A 19,538-nucleotide genomic window follows, 5' to 3' on the forward strand; every position below is an offset into this window, starting at 1 on the left:
TGGGGTTAAAATAAGAGAGAGGACTACTGTCATGTCATCGCTCTCATTTTATCCCCAAAAACGCAGCTGATCTGACACATCACACGATTCGGAGGCATACATCACATTTAAGGATATTAAAAACTGATTCTTATTCTTCAAAAATTAATTCGGCAGAGAAGGGAGACTAGCGTTAAACACGGGTTGGAATGAAAGGGAAGCGATGTCTGAGATGCAGAGACAGGTTCACGCTATCAGTGTCTGTCTTGTACGGTGTGGAATGAGAGCTTGTGAAGGCACTATTGCGCAAGTACGCCTGCGTGCTTGCGCAATAGCATACTGCCCGACAAGGCAGTATCGCTGTCAAATCTGTCCCTGGGAAAAGTATATCGTTGCACTAGGGTTGCCGCGGTATACGGTATTACTGATGTTAGCGGTGTTGAGGACACACCGGCAACACAGTTATTTTTATTTATTTTTTCCAGTAATGTAAAAAAAAATCAGTAGAAAATTAATAATATAATTATAATTAAGAAAATAAGCATTTTAAAATAATTGATAGATATGATAATAGAAAGGCTACCTAATAAACCGTTGGAACACACAAGACCGGTAGAAACGGCGGTAAATAAACCCCGCGAAGCCCAATCCCTACGAGAGCTCACGCGCTGCCAGACGCTGTCAGTGAGTGTGAGAGGAGAGTTGACGGAGAAGATGGCGGTTGACCTATAGTTTCAAAGTTTATACCGTTTATACTCGGTAATACCGGTGTTAACACAAGTGTATTACTCGGTGTGAAATGTCCACACCGCGGCAACTCTACGTTGAGCCGAATTGAAAAAGGAAACCGCTATAATGAAATAGCGGTAATATTTCCACATTAATTGATGATTTTGATCATTTTAATTCCAAAGGGGGATGCCATCCCCCCTCAACTCAAGTGCTGATTACGATAGGCCTATATTGTATTACATACAAATATGTTATATTTCTAATTTTAGTAAAAGGTTGGACACACAATTAACATTACTTATAAAGTAGGCTACTCAATCATCAATGCAGAATTCTGTCATAAAGTCTTATATGCCACTCCGTTCTCCCTATTTCAACTAGGTGTGTTTGCGTTTTGTGTGTACACACTTGCTCAACTGGATCATCACAGGGGAATTCAGCTTCATCTGAAGAGTCAATCTGGAAAAGCCAAATTTACCAATTAGATTAGGATACCCACAGCAAATAGAAAGTAGCTGTTTGTGGCAGCTTGAACTTAAATTACAATTGTACAGTTATAATTTCTTAAAATCCATTCTCTTAATTAACTTTGTGTTTAGTGTGTACACACCATAGGCTGTGTATTCATTTGATTTATCAAGGTCTCCGTCATCAGAGAATTCAGCTTCAAATGAAGGCCTTGAATCAATCTGGAAGCCAGTGGACCAATAGAGGTTAGCCTAGCTGTAGGGAATTACTTCGACAAAGTGTCGCAAGGAGGCGCTCTTATTCCAGTTTTTCTTACCTCCTCGGTCGAACTTGCTGGCCGTTCCTTTGTTCTCAATTGACTTCTGTACCATCTTATAGTTTTTGGCAAAGGTATAGAAAAATCTGACGAATATAGTTTATAATTTCGTGAAATTTTGCAGTTAGACGACTGTCAATGCAGACAAATTTAAACTGAAAACAACAACTGAACAACTGAAAAAAACAACTGTAAACCCGCGAGCGTCTCACGCGCTGCGAATGCGGTTGTAAACATATGCTACGCGTTCGCAGCGCGTGAGACGTCCGTTGAATATTTGACAGTCGAGTCGTGAGTTTTAGTCGTGAGTTTGCTACGGAAAAATAAAGAAAATGGCAAAATATGCACTATTTGACTTTCCGGATGAAGGGGCTGTGGACATAGGCGAAATATCATGGGTGGTAGGCGAAGTAAATTTAAAAGATCTTTTTGTAACGTATAAAGTTAATTGGCCAAACAAGGGAAGGATTGTGTCATGTCCAGGGCGGATTATATCAGTCAGTGGTAAGTAACACAAGTTTTTTTCTCCTTTGACTATGTTTATATAAAATATGTGCATAACTACATACAGATGGTAATATTTCAAATATCACGGTAAACGTTTTCTTTTCAAAAACGGCATTAATTGTTAAGCTCGCAACGGTAAGGCACGATAAGGCCCCCTAGCTCGCGGCCTATAATGTGAGGCGCGGGAAGTGTGGGGGTAGTGTGGGGTGCGCGGTCTGGATTTATAGAGAGAAACTTTATTTTGCCCAAAATAATACTAGCATTTTAAACACACATTATGAAAACGTCATAATTTTGACGTTTTCAGACAACAGAGAGGAGTTAGTTTGCAATAGGAGGCATTATCTTGATGGTGGAGACAAACTGTCGAGCCCGGAGGAGAAGGGGAAGGGGAAAAGGAAGAAACTGAAGAATGGTCGATATACTGACGACGACGACGACGACGACGACGACGACGACGTATCGCTGGTAGGCAACTAAAGTTTTATCAAAGAAATGTCATCTATAGGCCTTGTGGATGAGTTAAATTAAAATCGTTGAAAAACTAAACTTCATTATGATTTAAAGGATCCTCAGTTAAGTCAATGTAAGAAGAAGAAGAAGAGAAAAAACACAGGTCTTAACGTCTTAATGGAACTGGAAAAGCAAGGTATTGGTGCAGTGATGTACAAATATTCACCGTATGGAAGTGCTTCTTAAAGAGTCCATGCCATTAAAATCACATTTTTCCTATTGTTTGTTAAATAACATAGGTCTGAATAAGTTTGTGAGCTGTGGTAAGTTTGAAATCTATGCAGTTTGTCTGCTGAATGCAATAGGCAATGAAAGGAAAAAGGCAGAAGAAATGAGCCGATCTGGATAAGGTGACACTGTGACGTAGCGTTGTCAAACTATTATTCATGGCCCTGCCCACTTGGTTGGTTCGTAACCACCCACAAGAATTCTGAAGGAGTCGTGATTGAGCTAGTGCTAAATGCTAATACGTGTACGGTAGTTGCTTAGTTCGTAGTAACAGGCTAGTTACAGAATTTTGAATGCAATGGCAGAACGACATCGAACTACATGAACTGCGACATGCTGCCTGCCGCCGGTTGCCGCGAGGCACCACCGCCGCGAGGCACCACCGCCCGGCAGCCGGCAGCCGGGCGGTGGTGCCTCGCGCCGGCAGCAGGCAGCAGGCAGCGCACGGTTCTGTCTACTACAGATTGATGTGGAAGTGGAAGAACCAGAGACGTCGGAGAACCCGACGAAGTCCTTTGTGATTCATTATATCTTCTGGACGTGCACACAGCTTTTGGCCGTGATAATATGTATTATTTGATATAAATATCTATGTATTATATGATATTATTTAGATATAGAGCTCCAGGACTGTAACGCAAGTGTTGTACACTTCCTTGTTATTTGGATAACCGTTCTGCTGTTGGTGTGATGGCGCATAACACGTCGGACTCTCGTCTATGGTATTTCTACAACTAGACCCGTAGTGGGGGTTATCTCAGCCATGGTTGAGAATGAATTGGGGGAAAGGAACTTTGGCTTTGACTCCCTGAAGTCATGAACCACGACATGGAGGAGAAAGGGATTGTTGACCGCGGTCGTCTCCCGCCGGAGCCTCGCTGCCGATGGACCACCGCCTCGGCTTCAGGATGCGGTGATTAGCGCTGACCGCTGCCGAGGCGGCGGGAAGCAGGGCTCAAGCGGGATACATTCGCGGCCAACAATCCCTTTCTCCTCCATGTCGTGGTTCATGTAGCCTACTTCAGGGAGTCAAAGCCAAAGTTCCTTTCCCCCAATTCATTCTCAACCATTTCTGAGATAACCCCCACTAAGAGTCTCGTTGTAGAAATACCAGAGACGAGAGTCCGACGCGCCATCACACCAACAGCAGAACGGTTATCCAAATAACAAGGAAGTGTACAACACTTGCGTTACAGTCCTGGAGCTCTGCTCTATATCTAAATAATATCATATAATACATAGATATCTATATCAAATAATACATATTATCACGGCCAAAAGCTGTGTGCGCGTCCAGACGATATAATGAATCACAAACGACTTCGTCGGGTTCTCCGACGTCTCTGGTTCTTCCACTTCCACATCAATCTGAAGTAGACGCGGTCGTTTGAGATTCATAATAACCTATCGTCTGGAGGCTCACACAGCTTTTGGCCGTGATAATATATATTATATATTATATGATATAGATATCTATGTATAATATGGGTTTCTAAGAGCCATTGCGATACATCCACCGTAAACAGAGCGCATGGTACCGTGGCTACAAGCTGCTCAGGTGCCAGGTGATAATATATATCATATATTATATGATATAGATATCTATGTATAATATGGGTTTCTACGAGCCATTGCGATGCATCCACCGTAAACAGAGCGCATGGTACTGTCAGTGGCTACAAGCTGCTCAGGGCCACACCCCCACCCCCCTCCTTGACCTGCCTTGACACGCCCACCGTATACAGAGCGCATGGTAGTGGCTACAAGCTGCTCAGGGCCACACCCCCACCCCCCTCCTTGACCTGCCTTGACACGCCCACCGAAACAGCGCGTTTGGGGGAAGCTCAATGTGCGACTGTTTCGGAGTGACTGTAACTCTGCACCACGGCTGAATTTCGGGGACGTCTTTGAATACTGTGTTTGTGGCCCACTAATACCTATATTAAAGCATCATAAAATAGAATGGCATGGGATCTTTAACATCAGTGAATTATTGTAATGTGATGTAGCCTAATGTTGTCTGTCATATTGTACACCATGGGGTCGCCAACTGGCCTGCTTTGCCTGGCCTGTCAGATCATTTTGACTTTTTGCTTTCTGTCAACTTATTAAGCATATTAACAATATTAGATTTGAGTATTCATCTCCTGTTCCGCCTGCATTGTCTACTCCCTCAGGCTCATCCCCCTTGCTGAACTCTGTTGTACAGTCTTGATGTAACCCTTAACTCTATGTACATCTTCTGTTTGTCATAGGATCATGTCAGCTGAACTCAATTAATGAAACCAGGAATGAAGTAAGATCCACTAATGCTATAAACTGTCTGCACTTAATGTTCTACCTACCATTAAAGTTTTTATTTCCTAACTCTATAGTATAGGGATAGATACAGCAATATATTCCTGTAATCTATCAGCTGTAAGCTTTGTACCCTCTAACTGGCTTCTGTATTTGCCCAGGTGTATGTGAGTCAGTTTTGTTTTTTTAATGGAATTTTTATTTTCAGTGACATCACCCATCTTGTGAGCTGTTCAGGGAGAACAACCACAGGCTGCAGAGGGAAAATGATTCTCTCAAGGCAAAAATAGCAACATTGAAATGTAATGCTATTGTTGAAAACTTTGTTTTTTTTTACACAAGGGTTTTTCTGTTTTACATGTTAGCTAAAAGGCTATTATGAATCCTTTGCTCAGTGCTGCCAGACGTTTTGCAGAAGATGGAGGAGTTTCTCCGCTCAGCACCAAGACCAACGACAACACCAATACCAACACCAACACCAAGACCAAGACCAAGACCAGAACCAGAACCAACACTATCACCAGCACCAACAGCAGTTCCAGCACCAGCAACAGAAGACCCATCACCAGCTCCAGATCCATCATCAGCATCAGCAACAGAGGCCCTGGGCCACTCTGTAAGAATCTGTTTGACTTTATTTGTATAGGTTAGGTTACTTAGTTTCAGTTGCACTGTTTTTCTAAATGCATCAGCCGTACACTCGGTTAATCTAAATGCATATATATATCATTGAGGTAAGACGCTAGTCTGCTGTATGTTGAAGTAGATTTGTGGTAATGTTATCTACTTGCATTAAAGGTCATTCCAAAAGGACTTGTGGAGCGCTGCTCCTTCCAAAGCCCCCAGAAGTTCATAAATGATCTCCTACATGGGATGTATACCAGGGAATATGTGGCAGGCCATTCAGTGACTGGCCAGTCATCCAGCAGCTGCACAGAAGGAAAACCTGGCCTAGCCAAACAGGACCTTGTTGAAATAACAAGTAGGTATATAGAAATGAGAAAAGATGTTGGTTGAGTGATACCCTCATTCTCATGCTCATCTTTCGTGTATGTGTTTGTGTGTGTGTGTGTGTGTATTCCCACAGATGCTGCAAAGTTGAAGTTCACCTACGTAACTGATACGAACATAAAAGCATTTATACGACAAAAGCTGAACAATGCTGCCAAATTTCAGAAACAATAAATTATCAACTGTTTAAAGAAAGTTAAACTTTTGTTCTATTTTTTTTGTATTTTAGCAGACTGTAGAAAACACTGTGTTAATGGTGGTTGTAAGCCTAATTTATGTGCAGTGAATTATTGTTACAGCACTATGGTTAAAAATGGCAACAACAAAAAGTGATACAGTTGAAAATAATCATTAGGTAAAGTACAATGACATAGTTAGAAGAACAACAAAATACTGCATAATGCAGTTATTGTAATGCAGTATATATAGTACTATGGTATCGTAATTGTAGTATTCTATAGCAAAATAAAAGTATAATAAAAGTTCTGTAATTTACTTCAGTAGATTGTAGTTTATGTAGTAAACTGTAGTAGTATATAATGTAGTATACTGTAGTAATAAAACTGCAGTTTTCTGTAGTATACTATAGTTTACTGTAGTAGTATATATGTGGTATACTGTAGTAATAGAACTGCAGTTTTCTGTAGTTTACTGTAGTAAAACTACTATAGTAAGGTTTAAAAACACTACAATATTTACTATAGTATATGTACTGTAGTTTATTTACTATAGTAAAATATAGAATTTTCTGTAGTATACTATAGTTTACTGTAGTAAAACTACTATAGTCAGGTTCAAAAACACTACAATATTTACTATAGTATATGTACTGTAGTTTATTTACTATAGTAAACTATAGAATTTTCTGTAGTATACTATAGTTTACTGTAGTAAAACTACTATAGTAAGGTTAAAAAACACTACAATATTTACGATAGTATATGTCCTGTAGTTTATTTACTATAGTAAACTATAGAAATTTCTGTAGTATACTATAGTTTACTGTAGTAAAACTACTATAGTAAGGTTCAAAAACACTACAATATTTACTATAGTATGTATAGGGTATACTATAGTTTATTTACTATAGTAAACTATAGAATTTTTTCATGTGGGGAGACTTGAAGGTTTTTGGATCCATAGTTAGCATAATCCTGAAACAATGACCCTTGACTTCAGACAGAGTAACACACTGTTCATTTCAAACCCTGCGCACCTCCTCTGAAGGAACTTCAGCTACACAAATCTGCTCTGCTCCCAATGGAGAAGAGGAGCACATGTGGAATGGTAAAGTGGACCATAAATTACCCAGGTCCTCGGCAGTGGCCCCGGGGCCCTCAGACACTCTGTGGCGGCTGCATACTGATGGTGGCCCCGTATCAAAGGAAACCAGGCGATTCATCCTCTCAATCCTGATGTCCTTGAACCCACACTATGTCGCGTGTTGGACCAAGGGACCAAGTAGAGATATATGAGACTGCTTCTCCCCTGTGGACCAGCAGAGAGCTACGCCCCACATGGCCATGGTACTGTCTAACCCTGCAGCCCCCTCCCCCCCTGCCCACCATGCTGCACCTGGCTGTGTGTGTGTGTGTGTGTGTGTGTGTGTGTGTGTGTGTGTGTGTGTGTGTGTGTGTGTGTGTGTGTGTGTGTGTGTGTGTGTGTGTGTGTGTGTGTGTGTGTGGGCGCGTGCGTGCGTGTGGGCGCGTGCGTGGGTGTGTGTGTGTCTATGTGTAACTGTGTCTGTGTTTGTGTGTTTCTAAACTTTTCAAATTGAAAAACGGCTTAGCCCATAGAACAGCCCCCTGCCTTATGTGAAGTACTTTGAGTTGCCGCAGCACCATAATTGTGCGACACAAATCAATGTGTTTTTTGCTGAGTGACAGCCCATATGACAGCCCGCGCGTCCTTGTTGAGGCTTCCTTGGACGGGGGCATGTGGACGCAGCGGCTGAACAATGTCCTCTGATGCAGCTTCACAACAGGATTCAGGCTGCTGCAGGGAGCCTTTCTATTCCACATGTGCTCCTTTCAACCCCACCTCCACTGCTCTGGTCAGACATTCAGCCAATGAGGAGCTTTGTGTCGTAGCACATAGAGATTATGAGGAATCCTTCGATTCAATTTAAACCCAGTTATGATGTCCTAAATGTTTCCTGTAGAAAACGCCTCCATTGATTAAAAACCTCCAAGAAAAAGGTTTCACTTGATTATTGAGCAGAGTTTAGCGAACAAATGTTTAGTCTTCAACACATCCCCTTTGCTTTGCTCTAATCTTCAGAGTACTCTTAATATTTGTCCTGAACTATACATTTAATATCATGTTTTAAGCTTCATTTTCCAGTCCTGAAATCTGGTGACTTCTGCAGGTCATTGTGTGTTTGACTGTAGCTGTAGAGTTTTGAATTACAACTATGTTTTAAGGTCTATATCTAAATAACAAATTGTCTGCAGATATCTTCGACACTGTTTGTTGGTATCTCTAACACAAGTCTGTCTCTTTAGAAAACCTGCATTCAACTGCAAACCTCAGCTCAATGTTGTTGTCGTACAAACCTTGATCCCTCTGAAATAGACATGTGCATATGCCACACAATCATTAGTTAAACTCCCATCCAACTTTTTAAATAATACGGACGTTGATGTTAAATTATAAATGATAAAGTACATTTTAGTTCAGCGATGGTGAACATTTTCGATCTCCTCTCTGAGTGGGGGCGTGGGGGGGGGTTACCTAAGTTCAGACACGGTCCAAATGAAAGCAGTAAATGGAAAACGTGTAGGCAAAGATAATATTCTGGCATGACAAGTCACACCTCTCTCAAGGTCTGTGGAACAAAGAGAGATGACTGCTATATCAAAAAACGAAACAGCTGCACTTAGAGGACCCAAAAAAAGAGCTCACCTCTTTGCTTAAATGTTGAAAATGCTTCAAAACATGATAAATTGGCCTTCCTTTATGTGCAGGTGTCACTGAATTAGGCAGTATCCGCCGTCATCCGACTGTTAAAAGCTTTAAATGGCAATTTCGATCTCCAAAGACCTAATTTAAATAAATGTCACCTGTCATTATCCATCCCAGAAGGAGGTTCCATCATGGTGAGCGAGCCTTTGGCCGCTGGTTACAGCCGTGCATTAGCAGTATCATGATGTCACGGACCGGCTGGAGGTCCACACAAGAGGGGCAGGTGGTGACGTGGTATCCCTCCCCCAGCAGTGGTTGTTCTGCTGGACAGGGTCTGACAGAAGTACTGCAAGAGACCCGCTCTCCAACTCACTGCTGGGTGGGCACGTTCTTTCACCATAGGAGCCAGAAAAGAGAAAAGAGACAGAAACTACGATTTCTAATTTGGCGCATTCAAAACTTGAGATGAAATAGCAGGAAATAAATGAATATCATAAATGAAACAAATAATCGTAGCAATATTAAGAATGATATTTAGACACAGTGTACATGCTAATTGCATAGTATATTATAAAAGTGTGTGTGTTTAAAGTGAGTTCTTACCTTATCAGACCTGAAACGACCTCCTCAGCTAAAAGGCTGTGACATCTGCAGATGCTACCGTGGTGCTCCAGCAGGGATATTTGATGAATTGTTCCCTGTGGAGATATATCAGTTATATATATCAGTGCTACTGTGACCCCTGTTGTGGCTTCAGGTGGAGATGCTCAGAACGGGGTCCTCAAACATGCCATACTACTGCTGGGTTGACTTCTGATTGCCTTTATCAGGGAGAAAAACATGACCCAGTTACTTTGACTGTGGACATTGTGGGCTGTAGCTATAGCGATCGAGGAATTTGTGTCATGTAAACAAAGATAAAATGTAAAAAACTGAACACAGAGCTTCTCTTGAGCTATGAATACACATTATTCTACACATTATTGGTGTTTGAAACACAGTTGTCCTTTAGAATGTATTTCACTTCCTTACGTTCACCGACCATATTTGCTGGCGAGAATATTGCAGCCATATAATTTGTATTGCATGTTGGACTGGTACACTAAGGATAAGAATGTTGTGTGCTGCACAGGTGATGTGGGGTGGAGGAGCGGGGAGGAGAGGGGGGGGGGGGGGGGGGGGGGGGGCAGTTAGTATTGGTGTCTCAATGTGTTCTGCTCTGTGTTGATCGCGGTCATATAAGTCCCTTACGAAAACCAGGTGGTTCATCCCAAAGGGCTTCTGTTCAATTAAAAAACCTTAAAGGAGACATATTATGGTGCTTTCCCAACAAGTGAACATAGTATTTGAGTTCCAGAAAACATGTTTTTGAAGCTATTTGCTGAAAATAGCTGTAGCTTTAATGCAAATGAGCTGCTGCCCATTGACCAATGAGCTGTCAGACTGAACCACAGCATGGAGGAGAAGGGATTGTTGCCATTTGCGGACTCCCGGAGCTCTATATGTATATAATATAATATAATATAATATAATGTAATATAATATAATATAATATAATATAATATAATATAATTTAATATAATAATAATAATAACTGCCAAAAGCTATGTGCGCCTCGGATGATATTATGAATCATAAAAACTTTGTCTGACGTATCTGGTACTTCCACAACAAGTAAAGACTCGTAGTGGGGATTATCTAAGCCATGGTTGAGAAGAATTTGGGAAAAGGAACTTTGGCCTTCACTCTCTGAAGTCCATATTGAGACTTGACATGGAGGAGAAAGGGATTGTACTCCCGGAGCTGAGCTGCCGGACTGCCGCCAAGCTCCCCCCGCCGGAGCTGCCGGACTGCCACCAGAGCTTCGGGGGTAGTCCAGCAGCTCCGACGCACTCCCTGACAGGCAGTCACATGGCAAACTGACGATTTAGACATCTATTTTTTCCCTGCTTCTGAATAGTAAAAGTGTTGTTTTCATAATATGTCCCCTTTAAAGTTTAAGAACACACAAAGAATAAATCAAGAAAAGAAAAACTCTTGAGGAGTTAATTGGTACTAAGTTAAATATGAGTCTCTGGGGTGTATTTTCTTTCACTGCAGAGACTCAAATAGTTGATTTATTCATTAGTGAGTGTGGTGAGTGATTACAGAGTGTTATGGTTGTGACAGGCAGCCTCTGGCTCCAGCCTCCCTGAGGTCTCAAATTAAGCACCTGCTAAGCTTTCATTTGAGCCTCAGCCACGAGAGAGTCCTTTAGAGAAGGGTTTGTCTCCATCCCCGTCTGTCTCCACCCCTCAGACCTCGGCTTTAAAGAAGGTGTGTTTGCTTGGTTCCTTATCTTCTCCTATTACTGAACTTGTGAACATTGGCTGTAAACATGGACCCATTCAACTCATTAAAGATAGGATAAGCAGTTTGGGAAAACCAGCCAGAGAATCTAAAAAACACACCTCTCTTCAGGCAACAGCCCCAAAAGCTATGACTAGCTCGTGAGCTCTAGAAACAGGTCTGCTAGCCTTGTGGAAGACTCAAGTCATGTGATGCTAGCTGGCTAGCTTTAGCAACAGGCTGCCTAGCCTTGCGGAAGACTCTGGTCATGTCGTTATAGCTCGCTAGCTTTGGCGACAGGTCTGCTAGCAGTGATCTTTTCACTGAAAGGTCTGTATCTTGTAGTGCGCCTGGAAGACAGATGCATGATGGGTAAATGGGAGAAGGCCGCGGTGTCTCCTAGTGTAGTCCCTGTTGGCACAGCTCCAGGAATGGAGGCGTACCAGTGTTGCGTTTGGCCATCTGACGCACAAATTATTCTTGGTTTTGTTTCGTTAATAATATCGCTGTTTTGCAATCGCTAAAAATCATATTTAGTCTATTTTGAATTTGACATTTAACACATTCATTACCATTTATTATAATTGAGGAATTCTGAATTTGTATGCAAATGCACACCAGGGCTGCACGAGGGACGCCCTCTAATTGGCTCACAGCTGCATAAGCGATCCCGCCCAGATGGCCATGGTCATCTCCACTAATACATAATCATTCTCTTGAATACAAATGTGTGTCCTCAGGGATGCAGGGAAGAAGTTCCCTTGTTTTTCATCGTATTCTTTTAGAGAGGCCACATATAACTGTACCCACAAGCCTCCAAATACGCTCTGTCCTTTGTCCTTGTGTCTGTGTTGCTACACCAACCCCTACCTTCGCTAGACCAATTAGCATGTGTTTGATGCACAGACCGCAGACATGCACAACACTGATTGACAGCCCTCCTCTGCAACCGCCCCCCCCCCCCCTTCCCCCTTCTGCATAGCTATTACGTAGCTAGCAATTACATCTCCGTGAATCCTCCCCCTGCCCGCACATCTGCTGCGTCCACTCACACACACTCTCCCCCCGCAGCCCACGGGGGTCTTGATGCGGAGAGCATCAACCACAGAGGAACGGCACACAGTGTTTTTGTCTGGGGAAAGTTTCCGCACCCACCGGTCTCCAGTCGGACCCTTGAACCCTTCCTCTTGTTCTTCCTCAGCTTCTAAGCCCTCAACCCCTTTATGCCCTCATCTTTTCCCTGCAAACCCACCCACCTTCCCAGAGCGATGTCCCCCAGTCCAGGCTTAACCGCAGCGGCGCACACAGACCTCACACACTCTGACACGAGCCTGGATGTGAGCCGCTCAGGGTGCCTATTAACAGCTCCTTAGGGAGGAATAGACCAGAGACATTCACTTATTTAATAATAATAATAATAATGGATTGAATTTATCTAGCGCTTTTCTAGACACTCAAAGACGCTTTACAGTGAAGGGGGGACCTCACTAACCACCACCAGTGGGTAGCCCCCACTTGGGTGATGCACGGCAGCCAATCTGCGCCAGAACGCTCACCACACACCAGCTTGAGGTGGAGAGTGAGGGAATTAATGAGTCAGCCAATTACACAGGAGGATGATTAGGGGGCAAGATTGAATGAGCCTGGTTGGAACAGGACACCGGGGAAACCTCTACTCTTTGTGATAAGTGCCCTGGGATCTTTTATGACCTCAGTGATTCAGGACCTCGGTTTGACGTCTCCTCGAGAGGAAGGCACCTTCCACAGCACAGTGTCCCTGTCACTGCACTGGGGCATCGGGATTGATGAGTGAAGGGGCCAGAGTGAAGAGTGCCACCTATTGGCCACCACCCGACACCACTTACAGCACCTGGTATTCCCTAGCAGTCTTCTCATCCAAGTACTAACCAGGCCTGACCATGCTTAGCTTCCGAGATCAGACGAGATCGGGCGTGTCCATGGGGGTAAGGCCGGAGTGGTAATCAGGAGAGTCAGTATTCCCGGTGTGCCGTCAACGTTCCGGGGCAGCCGGGCTGATTACTGCGGGCTAACAATATTGCGTTTTCTAAAAGTTCCTTTCTGCGCCATCCGGCCTGCCTGAGCTGTGTATTCCATCTCAGTCACCGTCTCCCTCTCACTCACTGTCTCACTCTCCCTCACTGTCTCCCTCTCACTCACTGTCTCCCTCTCCCTCACTGTCTCCCTCTCCCTCACTGTCTCCCTTTCACTCACTGTCTCCCTCTCCCTCACTGTCTCCCTCTCACTCACTGTCTCCCTCTCCCTCACTGTCTCCCTCTCACTCACTGTCTCCCTTTCCCTCACTGTCTCCATCTCACTCACTGTCTCCCTCTCAGTCACTGTCTCCCTCTCACTCACTGTCTCCCTCTCACTCACTGTCTCCATCTCAGTCACTGTCTCCCTCTCCCTCAATGTCTCCCTCTCCCTCACTGTCTCCCTCTCACTCACTGTCTCCCTCTCCCTCACTGTCTCCCTCTCCCTCACTGTCTCCCTCTCCCTCACTGTCTCCATCTCACTCACTGTCTTCCTCTCAGTCACTGTCTCCCTCTCACTCACTGTCTCCATCTCAGTCACTGTCTCCCTCTCACTCACTGTCTCCCTCTCCCTCACTGTCTCCCTCTCCCTCACTGTCTCCCTCTCCCTCACTGTCTCCATCTCAGTCACTGTCTCCCTCTCACTCACTGTCTCCCTCTCACTCACTGTCTCCCTCTCACTCACCGTCTCCCTCTCAGTCACTGTCTCCAGGTGGTCCAGCCCAGGTGTGGCCCCTCTCCAATTGATACAGCCAATCAGAGGCCCCTCCCCAATTGATACAGCCAAAGAGCGGCCCCTCCCAAAGCCCAGGTGTGTGATTGGTCAGAAAGCTAAAGACGTGACACCTAGGACATCATTGAACTCTGGTGCAGGCTCGTAGAGAGTGTACAGGTTATCCTGGGAACGGGATACACATTTTGTTTAAAGTGATGGACAGCAAAAAGAGAAAGGAGAAAGGTGGAGCCGAGATGGCAAAAATCAAAAAGAAAATAGCACTGGAAGAGGATGCAGCGAAATGCTAGAGAATAACAGATATATTCAGATTCCGAGCATCGAGTAAAGACGCTGCAGGTGATGAACCAAATGGGCAGATTTTAGAAAGAGTAGCTGACTAACCATCATTATCTGTATGCTTCGTCAGTACAAATGTTATAGGGGGTTAGCATGTATGTAGCCGCAGAATGTTTTTATTTGTGCAGCCACAGAACTGAGTCAGCCTAGTGCTGATGAGACAGGTCTAGGAGGTAGCAGAGTGCTACAGGTGTGCACACTGCACAATGTTATGAGGGCAAACGATAGGTTGCAGTTTCTAGGAAAAAGTTGTAATATTGCAGGAAATTATTGGACAAAAGTTATGATTGCAACATATGGAGATAAATGGGAAAACACGTGCTATAATATGTAGGCCCTGTGATTTTATGTTATTTTTTCCGAAACTAGAATGGGTTCTTTAGTTGATTATTCAATTGTGTGTCAATTAGTTTTGTTTGTTGGGAGGCACGTACAGGGTTTCATTGTTCAGTTGCTCATAAATAGTAAAAGCACCCCGACCCGACCCCTACCATTCGGATGGGCCTGTCGGTATCATGTAACTCCCGGGCTGAAAGTGAGTCCCACTCCGGCCTTGAATATATATTGTCCCTCGCAAAACAGCCTTACACTTTAAATGCGTTCCTGAAACCTGTGTTATCTTTGGTTGGACCTGAATGGCAGAGGCGTCAGGAGAGGAGGACAACAGAGGAGCCCAAGGGGACGAAAGAAAGGAAATATTAGCATTAACCAAAAAGCACATGGGTAAATAAAATTGAATATATTGTTAGAGGCATAAAAGCTCCCGATCAAGTGCTCCGACGAGGCTGAACTTGGCGCGTTGTCCCCGTCTTGTGCTGAGGCTGGGGCAGATTCCATTATGTGTTTAAAACAAACAGCCTTTCTCATGTAAAGCAGCGACCCCGCAACGAACGCACCTTCAAGTGGCCTCCGTCCCTTTGAGCCGACACCTCCCAATGGCTTCGAGAGGGGGGCCTTGGAGTGATGCAGAGCCCCTCACTGTGTGTAACGGGGCTGGATGAATCATCCTGGTACCAGGGTGCATTGTCACATGCGCCTCCAGGCGTGAAATGCTAGCCAATGAATTACTGAAACTGAAGAAGAAGAAGTAATGTGTAATAATCCTGTTCATGGAACCTATATGTTCCATGAACAGGTGTAATAATGTGTAATAATCCTGTTCATGGAACCTATATGTTCATGGAACCTAATGTGTAATAATCCTGTTCATGGAACCTATATGCAGCGGTTCTGTTTGCTTAAAGATAAATACATAAGTCATTGTGTGGAGAAGCCTGCATCAAAAACTACTTTATGAGTCTGCTGCGTGTAAACTTGAATACAGTAAAATGTTACAAGCATTGCGTGAAATCAATTGCTTTCTTAAAAAAGGGCGAAGAGCCCCCGTGACGCCAGGTGAACCGCGTCATCGTGCGGTTCGTCGTGACTCATGACGGATGCCAATTGGCTCTCATGGTGAGCGTGGCGCAGCAGAACTTAAATAAAGCTCCTGCATCATCCGGACCGGGACCCACAGAGAACTAGTGCGCACCATGTGAGGTGGGGGACTGACTTAAAGCTCACCACGACACACCTGACGCCTCCCCGGACCCACGCCGACAGCCTATATAACAGCGCGCTCAGGACTGGGTGGGCACGAAGAGACGCAGAGGCGGAAAGTGAAAGGCGAGCGCGCTCACAGCTCGACAGGGGGGGCCACTGAACACGGGGTCGCTTTTGCGCACGCACACTTGAAGGGCTGGTATGGCGCGTATCTCGCGCTCTCAGGTGTAACTTGGAGGAGCTGCACGTGAGGCTACAGTCTGGGTCTCAGTAGTAGGCTGAGTTTATTCTTCTGACCTGCAGATCTACTGTTTGAACACAACTTTATTCAGCCGAAGCCTCGAGCCGCGCAACGCCTCACCGCCCCGCCGTGCCGCTGCGCCATGATGCCCCTCGTTCCGCTCCTTGTGGTGCTCTGCGCTGTCACTCAAGTGTTTTCTGAAGAAATTGGTCCTAAAGAAGAACTTGATTATTGGACGAGTAATCAGATCCAGGTAGGATATCAGGTCTCCAATGTGTGTAAAACATAATATAGTGATGTTTTATACAGGCCAGGTCTCCAGTTTTATTCTCTTAAGACAAAGTTATTGTTGACCAAATGTAGGTCCTACGTAGATCGTTATGTAGCCTATAGTGTTACTTCATACTCGGAGTATCACTAAAGAAGATGCTCCACAGTGGAAGTGCGAGCGTCTAAAGGTTTGTTTGACTTTGCGGGTTGGACGGCTGCCGAGCCCCCCTAAGTGGACTTTTTATTGATCTTTAAATGGAAAGTCTCTTTAGCTCTGTAGTGTGAGCCCGGTAATTGAAACCGGACCCCGCGGGCTGATTCACTGAGGTTGGACCGAGAGTTGAGCGGGCTTTGGTTCTCTCAGGACGGCTGGCTGGCCCCGGACCCGTTCCGGGAGATCCTCCGGAGGATGACGAGGAAGCCCCGGCCGCAGCAGTTCATTGGCCTCATGGGGAGGCGCTCCGCCGGTGAGCAGAGACCCTTATCCCCGGCATCGTGGATAACGTGATATCAAAAACGTGACATAAATTACATGTCATGAATAACATGACATAAATAACATGACAGGGTTTGTCTCTCTCTGTCCGTGTAGGTCTGTATGTAGCCTACGATATGCAATTATTTTTTCTAATACATTTTTTCTCTTCCTTATTAAGCAGATGCACAGATCACCCGCAAGAGTAAGTAGCGCTGCTTCTAAATTAGTTATTTCCGAGAAATACATATTTTTTAATTAATATAAATGTTGAATAATAAATTATGTTTGTGGCTCCGTCCGCTGACTATGAGGCATGTTGCGCTTTAATTGTAACGTCGTTTATCTTAATTGAGTTGTACGCCATGTCTTGCATGTAAGGGTTCGGCACATTAATTGTTGTTGCAAAGGAAAAATAAATCCATTATCAAATGGGGTTTAATTAATTTACCACCACCCCGTCAGCTTAATGGGTCTTTGAAGGTTTGCTTTTCCCTCTAAACACACTTCCCTCCACACAGTTAAATGTGTTAAACCAACAAGCAGCAGGAAAATATGCATGTTTATTTTGCTGTCAGGACGTCTCAGTTAGATTGTTTTTTTACGCTCCTGAGAGAGCTCTGAGTGCGGTCTCTCCTCCCCTCAAACACTACACACCGCTCCCTCTCATCTCTCTGGTACCTCTCCTCTCATCTCTCTGGTACCTCTCCTCTCATCTCTGATATCTCTCCTCTCTTGTACCTCTCCTCTCATCTCTCTGGTATCTCTCCTCTCATCTCTTGTACCTGTCCGCTCATCTCTTGTATCTCTCCTCTCATCCCTCTGGTGTTTCTCTCGGAACGAGGAGAACTAGGCTGCTCCGTTAAGGAGTCAAATGCGGAGGTGTGCGGCGCTGTAGTGACTCCACCTCATTGCTCCCAGACACAATCAAAGTGTTGTTCTTTCTTTTGGTTTCTGCTGTTTTACCGTGCTGTTCCGGTTCCCTGGAGTCGCGTCTTACCTTAAGCGCACCCACACGCGCCCACTGCACCGTGACTTAATTCCATTCCATTACCGTGATTGGTCGCACAGTGACGCATGCCCTAGAGCATGCATCCGACTACAGGGTGATTCCTCACCGTGATACCATCTCTCCACCACCGCACGCAGCAGACGGGCGGGCAGCAGGCAGCATCACCAACGCCCAGGGGGAACTAACCCCAGGGTCAACTTACTAACCCTGGGGTTAGTTAAACCTTGGCAGACTAGGGTTGGTTACCAGGGTTTACCCTTGGTTAACCCCAGGGTTTACCAACCCCAGAGTTAACTAACCCCCAGGGTTAACTAACCACAGGGTTGGTAAACCCTGGGTTAGTTAACGCTGAAAGTTAACCCCGGGGGTTAACTAACCCTGGGTTTACTAACCCCCATGGTTAACTTACCCCAGGCTTTAGGCCTCATGGATGTATCATGGGGTCAGAGTGCAATCCCCAGCCGGTATGTCGGTGGTGCTCCTCTGATGTTCTAACCAGTCCTGTGTCTCCTCCCCAGGGCATAAAATCAACTCCTTCGTCGGCCTGATGGGCAAGCGGAACACGGAGGATCCAGGTACCGTGGGCTAATCTACAACACACTGTCCAGTGAAGCGTCTCCCAAGGAGACACGGACTAAAGGTGTTCCTCTTCTCTCACCCTCAGACTCGTACGAGTGGAGCTCGAGACACGACTACGAGCAACGCCGCCGCCGCCGCTAGCCCCCCCCCCCCCCCCCCCACCCCCCGCGGTGCTGCCTTGCGTCAGAGCGGGGGTCACCCGGTCACGGCAGCAGGGAGCGCTAGTCCGCTCAGAGAGAAGAAGAACCTATAGCTGATCTATTCTAATAAACTGTTTCTCATCGTAGTGTCGTAGCGGTGCCGTGAATACCCGTGCCAATTCAGTTCCCTTCATGACGGTTAGACCGAGGTTGTGCGTTATCAGTGGCCTCAACAAAACATGTTCTGCTCTATGATTTGATTGGCTGAATGCGTGACTATGTTGGGTTTGGGGGCGGGGGTGGAGTTCTGTGGGGTTTATTGCACTGCCAAATTCACTGTATAGTGCCTCATACAAGTCGTCATCACCATCCCCTCCTCCCCGAGACCAGCTGCACTGACTTCTCCTTTCCCTTTTTAAAATGGAGTTCTGAGATGTTTGGAGGTTTTTCCAAAAGGGTGCAACATGCCAAAATGTGTTATAGTAGCTTGATGCTGTACAATAAAACTATTTTCTTTATTGATTCAAACCGAATGGAGCCCTGATTGTCCAGTGTCGAGTGTTAAGTCGTAGACCTCGACAGGATGAAAGGGATGGAGTGAGGAAGGGGTCAGCTCATGCTACGTTTTATTATCCATCCGTCTCGGAGGTCCGAGGACGTTGCCTAGCGACACGCATGAACACGCCCCTTTTCCTCGGATGCCGAACTTGCTCGCTCGGAAGAATTCAGAGGAGGCCGAGCAAGGTTTCCGAGACATAATTCAAGATGGCTACGCCCAGTGGGACTTGAAGTAGGAACTGTTTTCATTGTGTTTGGACCTCTTTGGTGGTTTAAATGAGAATTTCAATCACTCGTATTACTGCAATAGCTTA

General features: G+C 45.0%; 1 protein-coding gene, 1 long non-coding RNA gene and 1 pseudogene across 3 annotated transcripts; 2 read left to right on the forward strand and 1 right to left on the reverse strand.

Annotated features, from left to right (window-relative positions):
- Window positions 1–5,549: 5,549 nt before the first annotated feature.
- Window positions 5,550–6,253, forward strand: LOC115536154 (uncharacterized). Its single transcript, XR_003974613.1, has 3 exons — window positions 5,550–5,657; window positions 5,840–6,023; window positions 6,129–6,253. It is a non-coding gene; the product is annotated as an uncharacterized LOC115536154 (long non-coding RNA).
- Window positions 6,254–13,142: 6,889 nt separating this feature from the next.
- LOC115536433 (uncharacterized) lies at window positions 13,143–13,261 on the reverse strand (annotated as a pseudogene).
- A 2,631-nt stretch (window positions 13,262–15,892) lies between these two features.
- tac1 (tachykinin precursor 1) lies at window positions 15,893–19,194 on the forward strand. Of its 2 annotated transcripts, none has more exons than XM_030347286.1 (5): window positions 15,893–16,443; window positions 16,825–16,927; window positions 17,117–17,140; window positions 18,466–18,522; window positions 18,612–19,194. In XM_030347286.1, the coding sequence occupies exons 1-5, from the start codon at window positions 16,333–16,335 to the stop codon at window positions 18,665–18,667; spliced, it is 351 nt and encodes a 116-aa protein (XP_030203146.1). In that variant the 5' UTR covers window positions 15,893–16,332; the 3' UTR covers window positions 18,668–19,194. The 2 variants fall into 2 exon arrangements, with proteins under 2 accessions (XP_030203146.1, XP_030203147.1); XM_030347287.1 differs by having other exon boundaries at window positions 15,894–16,443; window positions 17,120–17,140.
- Window positions 19,195–19,538: the final 344 nt, after the last annotated feature.

This window comes from Gadus morhua, chromosome 22 (genome assembly GCF_902167405.1).
Source record: "Gadus morhua chromosome 22, gadMor3.0, whole genome shotgun sequence".
NCBI lineage: Eukaryota > Metazoa > Chordata > Actinopteri > Gadiformes > Gadidae > Gadus > Gadus morhua.